The sequence below is a fragment of the Muscardinus avellanarius genome, assembly GCF_963383645.1.
Source record: "Muscardinus avellanarius genome assembly, chromosome: 19".
Lineage (NCBI taxonomy): Eukaryota > Metazoa > Chordata > Mammalia > Rodentia > Gliridae > Muscardinus > Muscardinus avellanarius.
In genome coordinates this window covers 15,446,434-15,460,657 of record NC_137805.1, presented here as the reverse complement: position 1 = coordinate 15,460,657, position 14,224 = coordinate 15,446,434, and the positions used below count along the sequence as shown (strand labels likewise).

General features: G+C 47.3%; 1 protein-coding gene across 1 annotated transcript; it reads left to right on the top strand.

The window, feature by feature from the left end:
- Positions 1-7,051: 7,051 nt before the first annotated feature.
- LOC308277267 (histone-lysine N-methyltransferase SETMAR-like) lies at positions 7,052-13,949 on the top strand (the record flags this gene model as incomplete). The annotated part of the gene is made up of 2 exons (XM_080716433.1): positions 7,052-7,057; positions 13,182-13,949. 2 exons carry the CDS (start codon positions 7,052-7,054, stop codon positions 13,947-13,949), a joined length of 774 nt encoding a protein of 257 aa, XP_080572559.1.
- Between the last annotated feature and the right edge of the window lie 275 nt (positions 13,950-14,224).

Genomic DNA, 14,224 nt, shown 5'->3' with positions numbered 1-14,224 from the left:
ACACACTCGGGCGAGAAGCCCTACGTGTGCAGTGCGTGTGGCAAAGGCTTCAGCGAGAAGTCCTACCTCATCATCCACCAGAGTACACACTCGGGCGAGAAACCCTACGTGTGCAGTGAGTGTGGCAAAGGCTTCAGCCATAAGTCCTACCTCATCAAACATGAGAGGACACACTCGGGCGAGAAGCCCTACGTGTGCAGTGAGTGTGGCAAAGGCTTCAGCCGTAAGTCCTACCTCATCATCCACCAGAGGAAACACTCGGGCGAGAAGCCCTATGTGTGCAGTGAGTGTGGCAAAGGCTTCAGTGTGAAGTCCACACTCACCAGACACCAGAGAACACACTCGGGCGAGAAGCCGTATGTGTGCAATGAGTGTGGCAAAGGCTTCAGCGAGAAGTCCACACTCATCATCCACCAGAGGACACACTCAGGTGAGAAGCCCTACGTGTGCAGTGAGTGTGGCAAAGGCTTCAGCCAGAAGTCCTACCTCATCTTCCACCAGAGAACACACTCGAGCGAGAAGCCCTATGTGTGCAGTGAGTGTGGCAAAGGCTTCAGCTGTAAGTCCTACCAAATCAACCACCAGAGGACACACTCGGGCGAGAAGCCATACGTGTGCTGTGAGTGTGGAAAAGGCTTCAGCAAGAAGTCCACACTCACCAGACACCAGAGGACACACTCAGGCAAGAAGCAATATATGTGAAATCTTAGGTCCACTATTATGCAAGATTAAGTCCTTGGAAGGCGTAAGGATCGAGTCACTCATAGATCATAAAGTCTGCTTCTGTGTGGAGAGAGACTCTAGGAACTATATCGAGAGATTTCAAGTGAGGAGGAATCTCCAGGAAGAACGGCTTCCTCCTAACAGTCCCACCTCAGCTGCCTCTTCTCTTGCGGTCTGTGATGTTCCCTTTCTTGCTTTGCTCTTAGCTCTCAAATATCTGTGTCGTCCTTTCTCAGACTCTGAAATACTGCAATTACAGCATGATCCGATTTTAATAAAGCATGTATTGTAGTTATCCTATCTCTGTAATAACACTGTAGTTAGATGTGCATTTTTACTTCAATGTTCTTAAAACATCTGCACACACACTTGACAGAGATAATAAGGTCCTGAATTTTGAAGCAGCACCATAGTAGAAATAAATCTAGAGCATCTTAAGTCGGGCGTGGTGGGCACTCTTGTAATCCCAGCATTCGGGAGGCTAAGACAGGAGGAACGCAGTTCGCAGCCAGCTGCAGGTACTTAGGCCCTCTGCAAATCAGTGAGACCCTGTTTCAAAATAAAGAATAAAAAATAGGGCTGGGGGTGTAGCTCAGAGGTAGAATGCCCCTTCGTTCCATCCCCAGTACTGCCAAAAAAGAAAAAAAAAGTTAATTCTATGATGTGCTTCAATGGTGAGAAATCTGACTCCTACCTCCTGCTGTCCACTTACTTAATTGTCCAGTGCAGGTGTTCATGTATTTGGGTTTGAGAATTGTCAAAATATATCTCAGTGAGAAACAACTTTTTTTTTTTTGAGAAAAGAGTTCTTAAATTTCTTTTTTTTTTTTTTTCAGGTGTGGGGATGGAACCCAGGGGCATTTGACCTCTGATCTACACCCCCTGCCCTATTTTTTATTCTTTATTTTGAAAAAAGTCTCACTGAGTTGCAAAGGGCCTAAGTAGCTGAAGTTTTCCATGAACCGCAATCCTCCAATCTCAACCTCCTGAATGCTGGGATTACAAGCGTGCGCCACCACGCCCGGCTAGAACATCTATTCTAAATTTCTAATATTAATTTTATATATAAGTTTAATGAAGGTCAATACTAAAGTTAATTTTTTTGTAGTAGAGATTAAACTCAGGGAATTCTACACCCCAAACTACTCTCCAGGCCTTTTGAATTTTTATTTTGTAACAGGGTCTTGCTGGCCTCTGAACTGTGAGCCGTGTGTGTGTGTGTGTGTGTGTGTGTGTGTGTGTGTGTGTGTTTGCACCTGCATACGCTTGCAGTGCTATGGATTAAACCCAGGGGCATTGTACCTCCCAAGGGCCTCACTAAGTAGCTGAGCCTGCCTGTGAACCCAGATTCGCCCGTCTCAGCTTCCCAAGTACTAGGATTACAAGTGTGTGCCAACACGTCCGGCTCTAAAGTGAAATTTCTAAAATCTAGTTTCTAAATTTTAAATTCAAAAGGTATTCTAAATTCCTAAGCTAAATATTTAATGTTATTTGGGCCATAACCTCTATTCCCCATGACTTCAGTGAAATTATCAATCAATTGTAATATAGATATTTTAACAATAATTAGATTATCAATTTTTTTTGTACTACTGGAGATAGAACCCAGGGGCATTCTGCCTCCGAGCTATCCCCTCTGCCCTATTTATTGCCTTTCTATTTTATTTTTGTGGTACTTGGGGTGGAACCCAGGGGCTTTTGTACCTCTGGGCTATACTTCCAGACATATTTTATACTTTATTTGGAAACAGGGTCTCACTAAGGTGCAAGGGGCCTCGCTAACTGGCTGAGGCTGTCCGCTAACCACCATCCTTCAGTCTCAGCCTCCTGAATGCTGGGATTACAAGCGTAGGCAACCAAGTCCAGCTATCAAATTCTTATTTCAATTCTATTCTTTTGTCAGTGTATTCTGTTTCATATTTTAAAAATGAAATTATATTCTCTTGTAATTGCTTACATTTTCTCTCTTTTATTCTGTTAGCTGAGCATGTGGTACAGGCCTGAAATTCAAGTCCTTGGGAGGTTGAGACAGGAGTAATCACAAGTTAGCAGCCAGCCTCAGATACTTAGTGAGGCCTGTTTAAAAATAAAGGATTAAAAAAAATAAAAGATAGTAGCTCAGAGGTAGAATGCCCCTGGGTTCAATCTCCAGTACTGCAAAAAAGGGGAAAAGTATATAAGGACAGGCGCGGCGATGGTGCACACCTGTAATCTCAGGACTTGGAGTTGAGACTGAAGGTTTGAAGTTCCAGGCAACCATGGGTTCAGTCCCCAGGGCCACCTCCTCAATTGTAAACAAGGTGGATAGGGATCCACCTGCCCGCGACCCCGGAATATGGGCACTGATTTTCAACTGCATAGCGCTGGATGGGAGAACAAGGCCCTAGGACCTGCCCAAGTCCAGGTAAAAAGACCGCTGGTGAACTTCTGCTCCAGTAAAAGCGCCAAAGCACTGCCTATTGGGGCACTTCCGCTTGCCAAAGGGTGCGGCCGGATGCAGAAGTCCCTGCAGGGCTCGCTGGGACTTGTAGTCTATGCGAAGCTCTGAGCAGGTACTCAGCAAGGTGGAGCATCATCAGAGAGGCTCTTCATGACTAACGAGTGTGATTTTAAGTTAAAGAGGCCACCATCTCCAGCTGGCCCGATTGCATCACCCAGAGACACACCCAGCGAGCCAATGGCAGCCGCAGAGCAGCCTAGGAGAAGACCGCCACGCAGAGGATCTTGGGAGTTGTAGTCCAGGCAAACTTCTTGTGGAGAGCCCGCGCTAAGGGGCCTGAGCCACCCCTCTTTCCTCCCGGCGTTGGAGAGTGAAGCCGGAGCGCTCGCCCTGCCCTTTTCTGCGTGGAGGAGAGCCCGCAGCGCGGTGTGGACGAGCCGGCCGCGGGTGGCGGAGCCCGTGGCAGCGCTGCCTCTGGAGAAGTAACTTGCAGTGAGCTGCGAGCGGTGGGAGGTGAGTGCGCGGCCGGGCCTCTGTCCTAGGGTTCTCATGGCGGAGAGACTCGGCCTGGGGTGAAATCCGACATGGCGACAGGGTCGCTCATGCCGTAGGTCTGCAGGGTCGGGGGCTTGGGGCGTGGGGTGGTAGGGGTCTGAGATCGCAGGCGAAGGACTGTCCCTGGCGCCAGGTGTCCGGTGGTTCGTTGGCTTCCGAGCTGGTGGTGGTCAGGGCTGATCGGAGGCAGGGCCGAGGGCCAGGAACAGAAAGCTTTAAAGTGGCCATCTGCGTCCCCAGGGAGCTTGGCGAGGTGAGCAGAGGGTGAGAGTGCGAGGCCACGGAACCAGGCCCCAGCGGCCCCCAGGTGGTTCAGGTGAAGGGCTGACACTGCACAAGCCGCGGTCCCCCAACCCAATTCTGACTAATCATAAAAAAGCACATAGAAACCGGCGTGGCGGTGCACGCTTGTACTCCCCGCGCTGGGGAGGCTGAGACAGGAGGATCGCACAGGTTGAAGGCAGCCTCAGCTACTGAGTGAGGCTCCCAGCAACTTAGACCCTGTTTCTACATAAAGTATCAAATAGGTCTGGGAGTATAGCCCGGAGGTAGAAAAGGCCCTGGGTTCCTCCCCCAGTACCACCAAAAAAAAAAGCTGATAGACACCCTCAGGTATGTTAAAAAGCCCACTTGTACCCTGTTTCAAAATGAAGAATGAAAACTAGGGCTGCGATTTACCTAAACGTAGAATGCCGCGGGTTCCCTCTCCAGTAACACACACACACACTCTACTTCCCAAGGGTGTCGGGATCACTATTTTCAGGACCCCCCTTTGTACTCTGTCTTTGCTCTTTTCTGTTCTGTTGCCTTATCTTTCCCTAACCTAAAAGAAGTTTTCATATTTCTGTACTCTTCCTAGTTCTCAGAGTTCGTCGATATCCACTGGAAAAGAACCCGGAATAGAAAGACCCCTTGGTTTCAATCCTGCCTTTCTAAGGCAGGGCACAGGGCACGTGGCTTAACTGGACAAGCGTGGTTTGACTGGGCATGGGGTGGCCACGGTGGCACGATCTAGGGTATCAATCTGTCTGACCGCCCCTGGGTTTGGCCTTGGAGGAGGCGGTCGAGCTGGGGCTCCTTTGGCAAGTCTTGCAAGGTCCAGGGGGCTGGCGTCGGCCACCAAACGCACAGGATTTTATGTTCCATTTTCATGTTTTACAATGAGAAATGGCAGGTGCCCAGAAGTAGGTGGCCCTCCCCAGACTTGTCACGCAGAATCCACACTGAAGAGCCTCGTGACCAGCCTGACTCATCTCACAGACTCCTACAGCCTTGAAGAGCCTCGTCTCCACAGCCAGATCTCTGCAGCTTGTCGCTTTATAATTTGTCACCAGGGGCGAGGGACTGATCTCACTGTGCCTCAGTGTTGTCGTCTGTGAAGTGGTAACACGACTTCTTGATGGGGCTGTTGTAAGGACAGATGAGGCGCGACGCGGTGTCTGGAACAGTCTCTGTGTAGTACGAGATCAGCACGTCTTTCCTTTCATCTTCAGTAGCAGAGGAAGGCTTCATGCTCAGTGTTGACAGCGTGTCAGAGGAGGCTCCATACCTCCCTCCTTGCTTGCCTTCCTCCCTTTCTTCTTTTTTTCTTGTGGTTCTGGGGATGAATTTAGGAATGCTCTGCAACTAAGTTTCAACCCAGATGTTTATTTATTTTTTTTTTATCTTTTTAAATTTTGAAACAGGGTCAAGTTTCCTGGCTGGCCTCAAGGTTGCAATCCTTCTGCCTCAGCCTCCTGAGATGCTGGGATTACACGTGAACTCCACTGCCGCCGCTGGCAGGCTCAGTTCCTAGACCACATCCTTGCTCTGTGCCTAGGAAGCCGCTCGCAGCCTGTCCTTGTCTTCTGTGGCAGATCCCCCCTGATGCTTAAGGAGGAGGAGGTGCTGCCGTGTTGGCCCTGGAGGATTCCCAGTGACTTCTCTGAACACTTTTTGTTCTTGCTCTGTGTCCTGTAATCCTGGCTGCCCAGGAGGACTTCCTGCTGGGGAGAGGGAGGACTCCTGGGCTCCTGACTGCCCGGCTCAGGTGGCACCTCTGCCTTTGCCTCTTGAACCATGTGCAGGTTTTGGTGCAGGTTTTCTGCGTTCAATATTAGAATTTCCCGCAGTGTTCTCTCCACCGATCGGAGCTCCAGCTGGTTCCTCCAGGAAAAGAGGCTCTAACAGTGAGAGCTTCTCCAGGGAGCACGGAGCCCGGTGCTCCCCTCACTGCTCCTCCACCCATAGTCCCGCATTCCTCTCTCTGCAGCTGTCGGTTCTCCTGCCTGGCTGTGTGCTGCTTTGAACAACATTCAGTCGTGGGTTTCCATGGCCCTCACACTGCATAGTGGAAGAGAATGGCGGCCTTCACTGGTGGGGAGGAGGCCTCCCCCTCAGACACTGTGCTGTACATACGTGGCCACTTCTCATGAGCTCAGCCAGAGCAGGCCGCGGACTGTGGGAATCAGAAAAGGCTGGGCTGTGGTTTAGTCTTTGCCGTTGTGGAACTGTATGAGTTCAGTTCCTTAGATCCCCCAGCACCAATACTGTTCCTTTAAATATTTAAAACTCAGTCTATTATACTTGACTACCGTTTAATTTTTTTATATTGTTTGCTCTTCTGCCTAGAGCTAAAGTTCTCAAAACTTAGGGATTTTTCATTTTCTCATGTATACCCCAAGCAGGCCACCCAGGACGTTGAATGTGTGTGTTCACAAGTGCAGCTGGCTGGATAGGGACAGGGTTTAAAGGTGTCAGCACCCATGGCAACAGCGGTGCAGTCGAGGCAGGATCTAGAGGCCCCCTGCCTCCCAGAGCAGCCTGCTCCCTGGCCCTCACCCGAGCAAGGCCAGGCCTCAGGTGAGCAGGGCCGTGTCTGTGTTGCAGGCTCTCATGGCGTTCAGGGATGTGGCCGTGTATTTCTCCCAGGAGGAGTGGAGCCTGCTGAGCCCTGATCAGAGGACCCTGTACAGGGAGGTGATGCTGGAGAACTACAGAAACCTGGTCTCTCTGGGTAAGTGTGGTATGCTTAAGACTGGCATTTCTTCCAGTTTGGATATATTTGAGGCAACAATCTCCCTCTCTCTTTCTCTCTTTTCTTTCTTTTGCTCTATTTATGTTACTGGAGATTAAACCCAGGGGCATTCTACCTCCAAGCTGCACCCCTTGCGCTATTTTATTTTGAAACAGGACCTCACTAAGTTACTGAGCTGGCCATAAACATGAGATCCTCCTGTCGCAGTCTTCTAAGTACTGGGACCACAAGTTTGTGCCACCATGCCTGGCTAGCAATGTTTATTTTTAACTGGATCTTTAGGTAGCACTCAAAAGCAAAAATATTTTGTTTCTCCCATGAAGGTAAGGTTTGTTGAATTGAAAGTGTGTGTGTGTGTGTGTGTGTGTGTGTGTGTGTGTGTGTGTGCGTGCGTGCGCACATGCGCTCTGGCTGATACTCTGCATTTCTGGGCCTTTTCCTCTGAGCTGGGCTCTCTTCCTTAGTAACTTATACTTTGATGGGTGAAGGCGGTGTTCATCCACCTGGCTTGGAACAGAATCAGTGCCTTCATGAGTGGATTGGCCCCACTCGTTCAGGTCCTTGCCGCACCCTTTCAAGCTCCTCACCTGCCTTGCCTCTGAATTCTTCCCTGGCCCTTGACCCACGATGTCAGGTCATCTTGTCATCCTTTTCTGTGTGCAGGAATTCTGTTTTCTAAACCAAAACTGATCGCCCAGCTGGAGCAAGGGAAAGAGGCGTGGAGAGAAGAGAGCAGATGCGCGCCAGCCTCCCGTGCGGGTGAGTGGCAGGAAACTGGGCCAGTGAGCTCCAGGATGCAGGGTGTGAGCAGCCGAGAGGCCGGAGGGAGGCGGCGCCGAGCCCGAGTGCAGGGAGATGCCTCTGGAGCTCTCGGCCTGCGTTCACGTTGCCTGGCTCGGCCTCCCTTCCAGACCTCATCCTCACCCCCTGAGGGCTTTCCTGGGTCTCCTGTCGCCTTCCTCCTCCAGGAAGCCCTGGCCTTCCCGGGGTAACTCTTGTACATGTTTGTGGGTTTTTTTCTCTTTTGTTATCTTTTTAGAAAAGATCAAGAAGAATAGAGCAGACACTGAATGATGTAAAGAAAACAAAGCCCAGTGGGAGACATAAAGCTTAAAAGTCAGTTGAGAAATTTAAGCGGAGTGCTCAAAGCAACTGAAGCTAAGAGTGGTTTGTACACTTTTCCATGGTTATGTAAACTGCCAGGCGTGGTGGCGCACGCTTGTAATCCCAGTCTTGGGGAGGCTGAGATGAGAGGATCACGGTTCACTGACAGCTCCAGCTACTTAGCGAGGCCCTTCGCAACTCAGTGAGACCCTGTTTATAAATAAATAAATAAATAAATAAATAAATAAATAAATAAATGAAAAGACTTACAAAGTACAGGTAGTGGTGTGGATCTGAGGAACAGTGTCCCTGAGTTTCATCACTACGACCGCAAAAAAAAAAGGTGATGTAAAAATACATATAACGTCCTTCATTTTGTCTTTTAGCTCTTAAAACTATACATTCTTAACTTTCCATATTCTTCTTCATCAAGTACTACTTGATGTAAAACCTAAGAGCGCAGCAGTTCTCAGGTATCAGTGACTCTTGTCTACTTCTCCTTTGCATTTTTAAGTTTTTGTGGTCGTGAAGATTGAACCTAGGTTCATTCTACCTCCGAGCAACACCCCTGCCCTGCTCTTAGTGAAACAGGGTCTCACTAAGTTGTGAAGGGCCTCACCAAGACGCAGAGGCTGTCCATGAACCGCAATCCTCCTGTCGCTGCCTCCCAAATACTAAAATTCCAAGCATGCACCACCATGCCCAAGTTAGACCATGAATTTTTATTTAAGATGTTATTTTTATTTATTCATTTTTTATATTTATTTATTTTATTTTATTTATTTTAATTTATTGTATTTTGTGGTACTGGGGTTCCTGGAAGCCCTTCTACCTCTGAGCTACACTTCCAGACCTATTTTATATTTTTTATTTGGAAATAGAATCTCTTAAGCCAGCATGGCTGGCTTCGAACCAGCACGATCCTCCTGTCTCCACCTCCCAAGCACGGGGATTACAAGCATGAGCCACCACACCCAGCTCAGATGTTATGTATGTATGTATGTATGTATGTATGTATGTAATCATTTATTGTGGTACTGGATATTGACCTGAGGGACATTCTACCTCCAAGCTGTACTCCCAGCCCTGTTTTTTATTCTTTTTCTTTTTGCAGTTTTGGGGATGGAACTCAGGGGCATTCTACCTCCGAGCTACACCCACAGCCCTATTTTTCATCCCTTATTTTGACACAGAGTCTCTAGAACCGGGATTGCAGGTGTGTGCCACAGTGCTTAGCTCGTAACCACTTTTTGAGCAGCCCTCTACACGGGCCCTCTACCCAGTGCTGATGACTGTGCCCTCTACCTATCTCTTGATCAGACGAGCACAGTTCACTGGTTAGCTAGCTCTCAGTGAGAAAAAAGAACACAAGTTTCAGGCATGGTTTCTGTGTGTGTTGCTGTGCGTTGGAAGGTTATCGTAGTGAGAATCATGTAGACTGTCGATGTTGTCCCTATTTATACACCCAAAAGTGCCTGTGATGCCTTTGCTGTCCCCTGTCTGTTAAGGTGTACTATTGGGCTGGGAAGTTGGTCATATAAAGTAACTCTTGGAGCTGGGCATGGTGGCGCACACTTGTAATCCCAGCATTTGGGAGGCTGAGACCTGAGGATTGCGGTTCGCAGACAGCCTGAGCTATTTAGTGAGGTCGTCTGCAACTCAGTGAGACCCTGTTTCAAAATAACAAGAGTAAAAAATTGGGCAGGTTGTGTAGCTTGGAGATCAAATGCCTCTGTGTTCCAACCCCAGACCAAATAAATAAATAAATAAATAAATAAATACATAAATAAATAAGAAAGAGACTTCCGGGAAGATGGCGACTGAGAAAAGCGGGGCTTAAGAGCCCCGCTAACAACAAATCTCCATTACCAGAAAATCAGCGCCTTTCATAGCCAGAAAACACCATCACCAGTGAAATAAAAAATCACCAGGCTCCAGAGAGAAAGCGGACTGAGACCAGAGCCACAGAGGAGATAACCAGCCTCACGCCCGAGGCCGCGGAGACGCGGCAGCAGTGCCATACTGCCGGCGGCACCGGCGAACTCACCCGACGGCTACAGCAAGCCGAGGTTAGCCGCTGCGGAACAGTCAGGTGGGATTTCTCCACGCAGGGAGCATCTAAAGCTCCCAGTGGCCGAGCTCAGCACACGCTGCAGGGATTCAGAGTGGATTCAAAACCAAGAAGAAAAACACCAGCCCCACAGCCGAGGGTGTAGCAGCGGCGCCATATTGCCACCGGCGGCAGCAGCACCAAATTCAGCGAGGCCAGTACAGCTACATCTGCGTACTCAAGAACAGTGAGTCAAATTGCAGGCCACAGAGGAGAAATCCCAGTACTGTACTCCCTGGGACTTGACCCCGTGGGGGAGGGGCGGTGGCAGAGATATCACAACATAGGAGAACGTGCAACCTGGCACCCCCCACAGTCTAAAGCAGCCTCTATCGACTATCTGGGTCAGAGACTCTGTGATAAAACCCAGTAAAGGAGTAGTGGGGTCTGAGATACTACTGACTCGAGATCCAGAACACCTTAAGTGAAGTCATAGTGACCCAAGGGAAGAACCCAGAGAAGGCACAAACTTCCGAAATCATGGGAAAGAGGAATAACACTGGAGCAATGAATGCCCACAACCCCACAACATCAGAATCCGATAAAACAGAAAATCAGAGATTTCTAGAAGATCAAATCAGGAAAATAACTGTAGAAATAATAGAGGTGCTTCGAAAAGAACTCAGAGAGAGCCAAGAAGAGATAAAGGATGCAATTAATGAAGTAAAGGCCTCAATTCAAAGCACAAAAAACCGATTAGAACACATGGAGAACAGAATCTCGCTCTTAGAAGATGAGCAATCCAAAAATGAACGCATAGTTTCTAATCTAGAAAAAAATATCCGACAGCAGGAATCTGATATTGAAGAAATATGGGCCCATTTTAAGAGAGCTAACCTAAGAATAATTGGAATAGAGGAGGGAAAAGAAAGTGAAACCAAAGGGATCAACAATCTCTTCAAGGAAGTAATAGCAGAAAATTTTCCAGACATAGAGCAAGAGGTCGATACACAGGTCCAGGAAACTTATAGAACTCCCTTTACACAGGATCGGAGAAGAGGATCCCCACGCCACATAATTGTCAAAATGACCAATGTGGAAGCCAAGCAGAGAATCTTAAAGGCAACAAAAGCAAAGGGCCAAGTGACATTCAGAGGCAAACCAATTAGAATCACTCCAGACTTCCCAAACCAAGTCATGAGAGCCAGAAGGGCTTGGAGTAACATATTCCAAACTCTGAAAGAAAACAACTTCCAGCCAAAAATTTCCTACCCAGCAAAACTTTCTATCAAATTAGATGGAGAAATAAGAAGCTTCCATGACAAACAGAAACTGAAGGAATTTATGTCTTCAAAACCAGCACTAGAGAAAATACTCAAAGAGATTAACCATAAAGAAGAAACAGGTAACACACTGCAGAACTAGAGAAACAAGATTTTACATCCAACAGACAACTAAGATTGGTTATCTGTGGAGATTCATTATTTATGTTAGTCTTTTACCTATCTCTAAAGGGTATTGTTTGCCTTTATTGTTGTTAATTTCTAGGATTTCTAGTTGGAATATTAATATACCTTCAGATATAGCATTTGGAAATATTTTACCCCATTCTATTAGTAACTGTTAACTCTGTTTACATTGTCTTTGGATATACAATATTTTTTTTTATTTTTTAGGGAGTTTGTATACTCTTCTGTTGCCTGTGCCATTGAAATCATAACCAAGAAATCACTGCCAATTTCAATGTTGTGAGGTTTAATGACCCAGATTTTCTCCTAAAAGTTTATAGTCTTAAGATTTATATTTAGGTCTTTTATCTATTTTGAGTTAATACTTGTATATGGGATTAGGTAAGGTTCAATTTTATACTTTTCCATGTAATTATTATTTTTTAACAATATTTAGTTAAAAGATTATTATTTCCACCACCAATTGTTCGTGGAAATCTTGTCAAAAATAACTTGACAATATAGGGAAGAATTTAGCTCTAGGCTTTTATTTAACTCCAATGGTTTATATATGTGCCTTTAGAACAGTACTACACTGTTTCAATTATTGTAGCTCTATATGGTTTGAAATCAGAAAATATATATCTTCTAGCTTTGTTTTTCAAGATCGTTTTGGGTACCTAGAGTCCATATTCCATATTAGGATAGATTTTTTTCTGAAAAATAAATATATAAATATATGATAGTTTCACCTAAAAAATAGATAAAAAATATTCTCTGGTAAGAAAGAAAGCTAAAAGAAATATTGAAATGTTATCTTTAATTCATCAAAAGCTTGGTATCAGACAAATGAAACTTTTATGTGAGATTATCATTTTTAATTTTAGATAAATTGCCATAATACTAGATGTCAACTACTAAGCCAAGCATGGGAGGGAGGGATAGGGATAGAATGGGGTGGGGATTGGGTGGGGGCTGACTGGGAAAAGTGTGCATGTATGTCTACAAAAGTATGTATCCTACTATGATGTATGAATACAGTGCACCAATAAAAAAAAAAAGAAAAAAAAGAAAGAAAGAAAGAAAGAAAGAAAGAAAGAAAGAACCTACCTCTTGGTAAGTAACATTTGCTATTAAGGATTTGAAGAATGTGGTCAAATCTCACCATTAATTTATATAAATATTCTCTTTAGAATCATCATAATCAGTACTGTCCATAAAGCCATGGGTTTTGCTGCACTCGTTATAGTTTCCAAAATGCACATGAAAATAATACTTGTTGCGGGGCGTGGTGGCACACACCTGTAATCCCTGCACTTGGGAGGCGGAGACAGGAGGATCAATCTGGTTCGAAGCCAGCTGTGCTGCCTTAAGAGACCCTGTTTCCAAAAATATATATATATATATATATATATATATATATATATATATATATATATATATAATATGTCTGGGAGTGCAGCCCGGAGGTAGAAGGGTTTCCAGGAACCCCAGTACCACCAATAATAAAACTAATAATAATGAAAATATTTGTCTATTATATATATACATACATACATACATACATATATATATATTTTTTTTTTCAGTACCGAGATGGAACCAAGGGGCATTCTACCTCCGAACGACACTCCCAACCCTACTTTTTTTTATTTTTTATTTTGAAACAGGGTCTCACTGAGTTGCAAAGGGCCTCGCTAAGTAGCTGAGGCTGTCTGAGAACCGTGATCCTCCTGTCTCGGCCTTCCGAATGCTGGGATGACAAGCGTGCGCCGCCACGCCCGGCTCTATTTGTACTTTTGCTGGCGTGTCTCACGCTGACTTGCACCGTTTCTACGTTGACAGTACACCCCGGATCACGTCATGGGACCTGGAGCAGCCACGGACCCCACTCAGATAACCTTTCCCGGCTGCAGGTGCGGCGCCGCCCCCTGCCTCCCCGGCTCTTGCCCCTGCCTCCGCCAGGACGAGAACTATGACGAGCACTTGTGCCTCAGGGTGCTAGGCCCGGGAGCCAAGTACTCCAGGCCCGTCTTTGAATGCAACGCCCTGTGCCAGTGTGCGGACCATTGCACAAACAGAGTGGTCCAGAGGGGGCTGCAGTTCCGCCTGCAGGTGTTCAAGACGGACGGAAAGGGCTGGGGGCTGCGGACCCTGGAGTGGATACCCAAAGGGAGATTCGTCTGTGAATACGCCGGCGAGGTCCTGGGCGCCTCGGAAGCGCGGAGGAGAACTCACTCGCAGAAGAGGCAGGACCCCAACTACATCATCGCCGTCAGGGAGCACGTGTGTGGCGGGCCGGTCCTGGAGACCTTCGTGGACCCCACGTCCATCGGCAACGCCGGCCGGTTCCTGAACCACTCCTGCCAGCCCAACCTGGTCATGGTCCCCGTCCGAGTCGACTCGATGGTACCTAAACTGGCCCTCTTCGCAGCCACGGCCATCGGCCCGGGAGAAGAGCTCTCTTACGACTATTCGGGAAGGTTCCTCAACCCCGTGGAAGGGGGCGAAGAAGAGAGGCCCCAGGGCGGGCAGCTGCGGAAACCCTGCTCCTGCGGGGCCGCAGCGTGTGCCGGGTTCTTGCCTTTTGACGGTTCACTGTACTGCCCTTAGCCAGGTGTCCATCAGGAAGAGTGCAGGCGGAGGCTGGCCTCAAACCCGCGCCCCTCCTGGCTCAGCCTCCCAGTCCACGCTCGGATCTCGCAGCTCTGATCTTTTAGGAGAAACAGACTCCTGGTTGAAGCTACCAGTACTGGGCTCTCGCACCGAATCCAATCCGTATCAGGACTGCGAACGCATCCCACCTCTTCGTTTTTACATAGATACATAACTGTTCAGAATACTCGCTTTCCCAGTTAGACACGACTAAGTGTTTTCTTGCTTGCAGG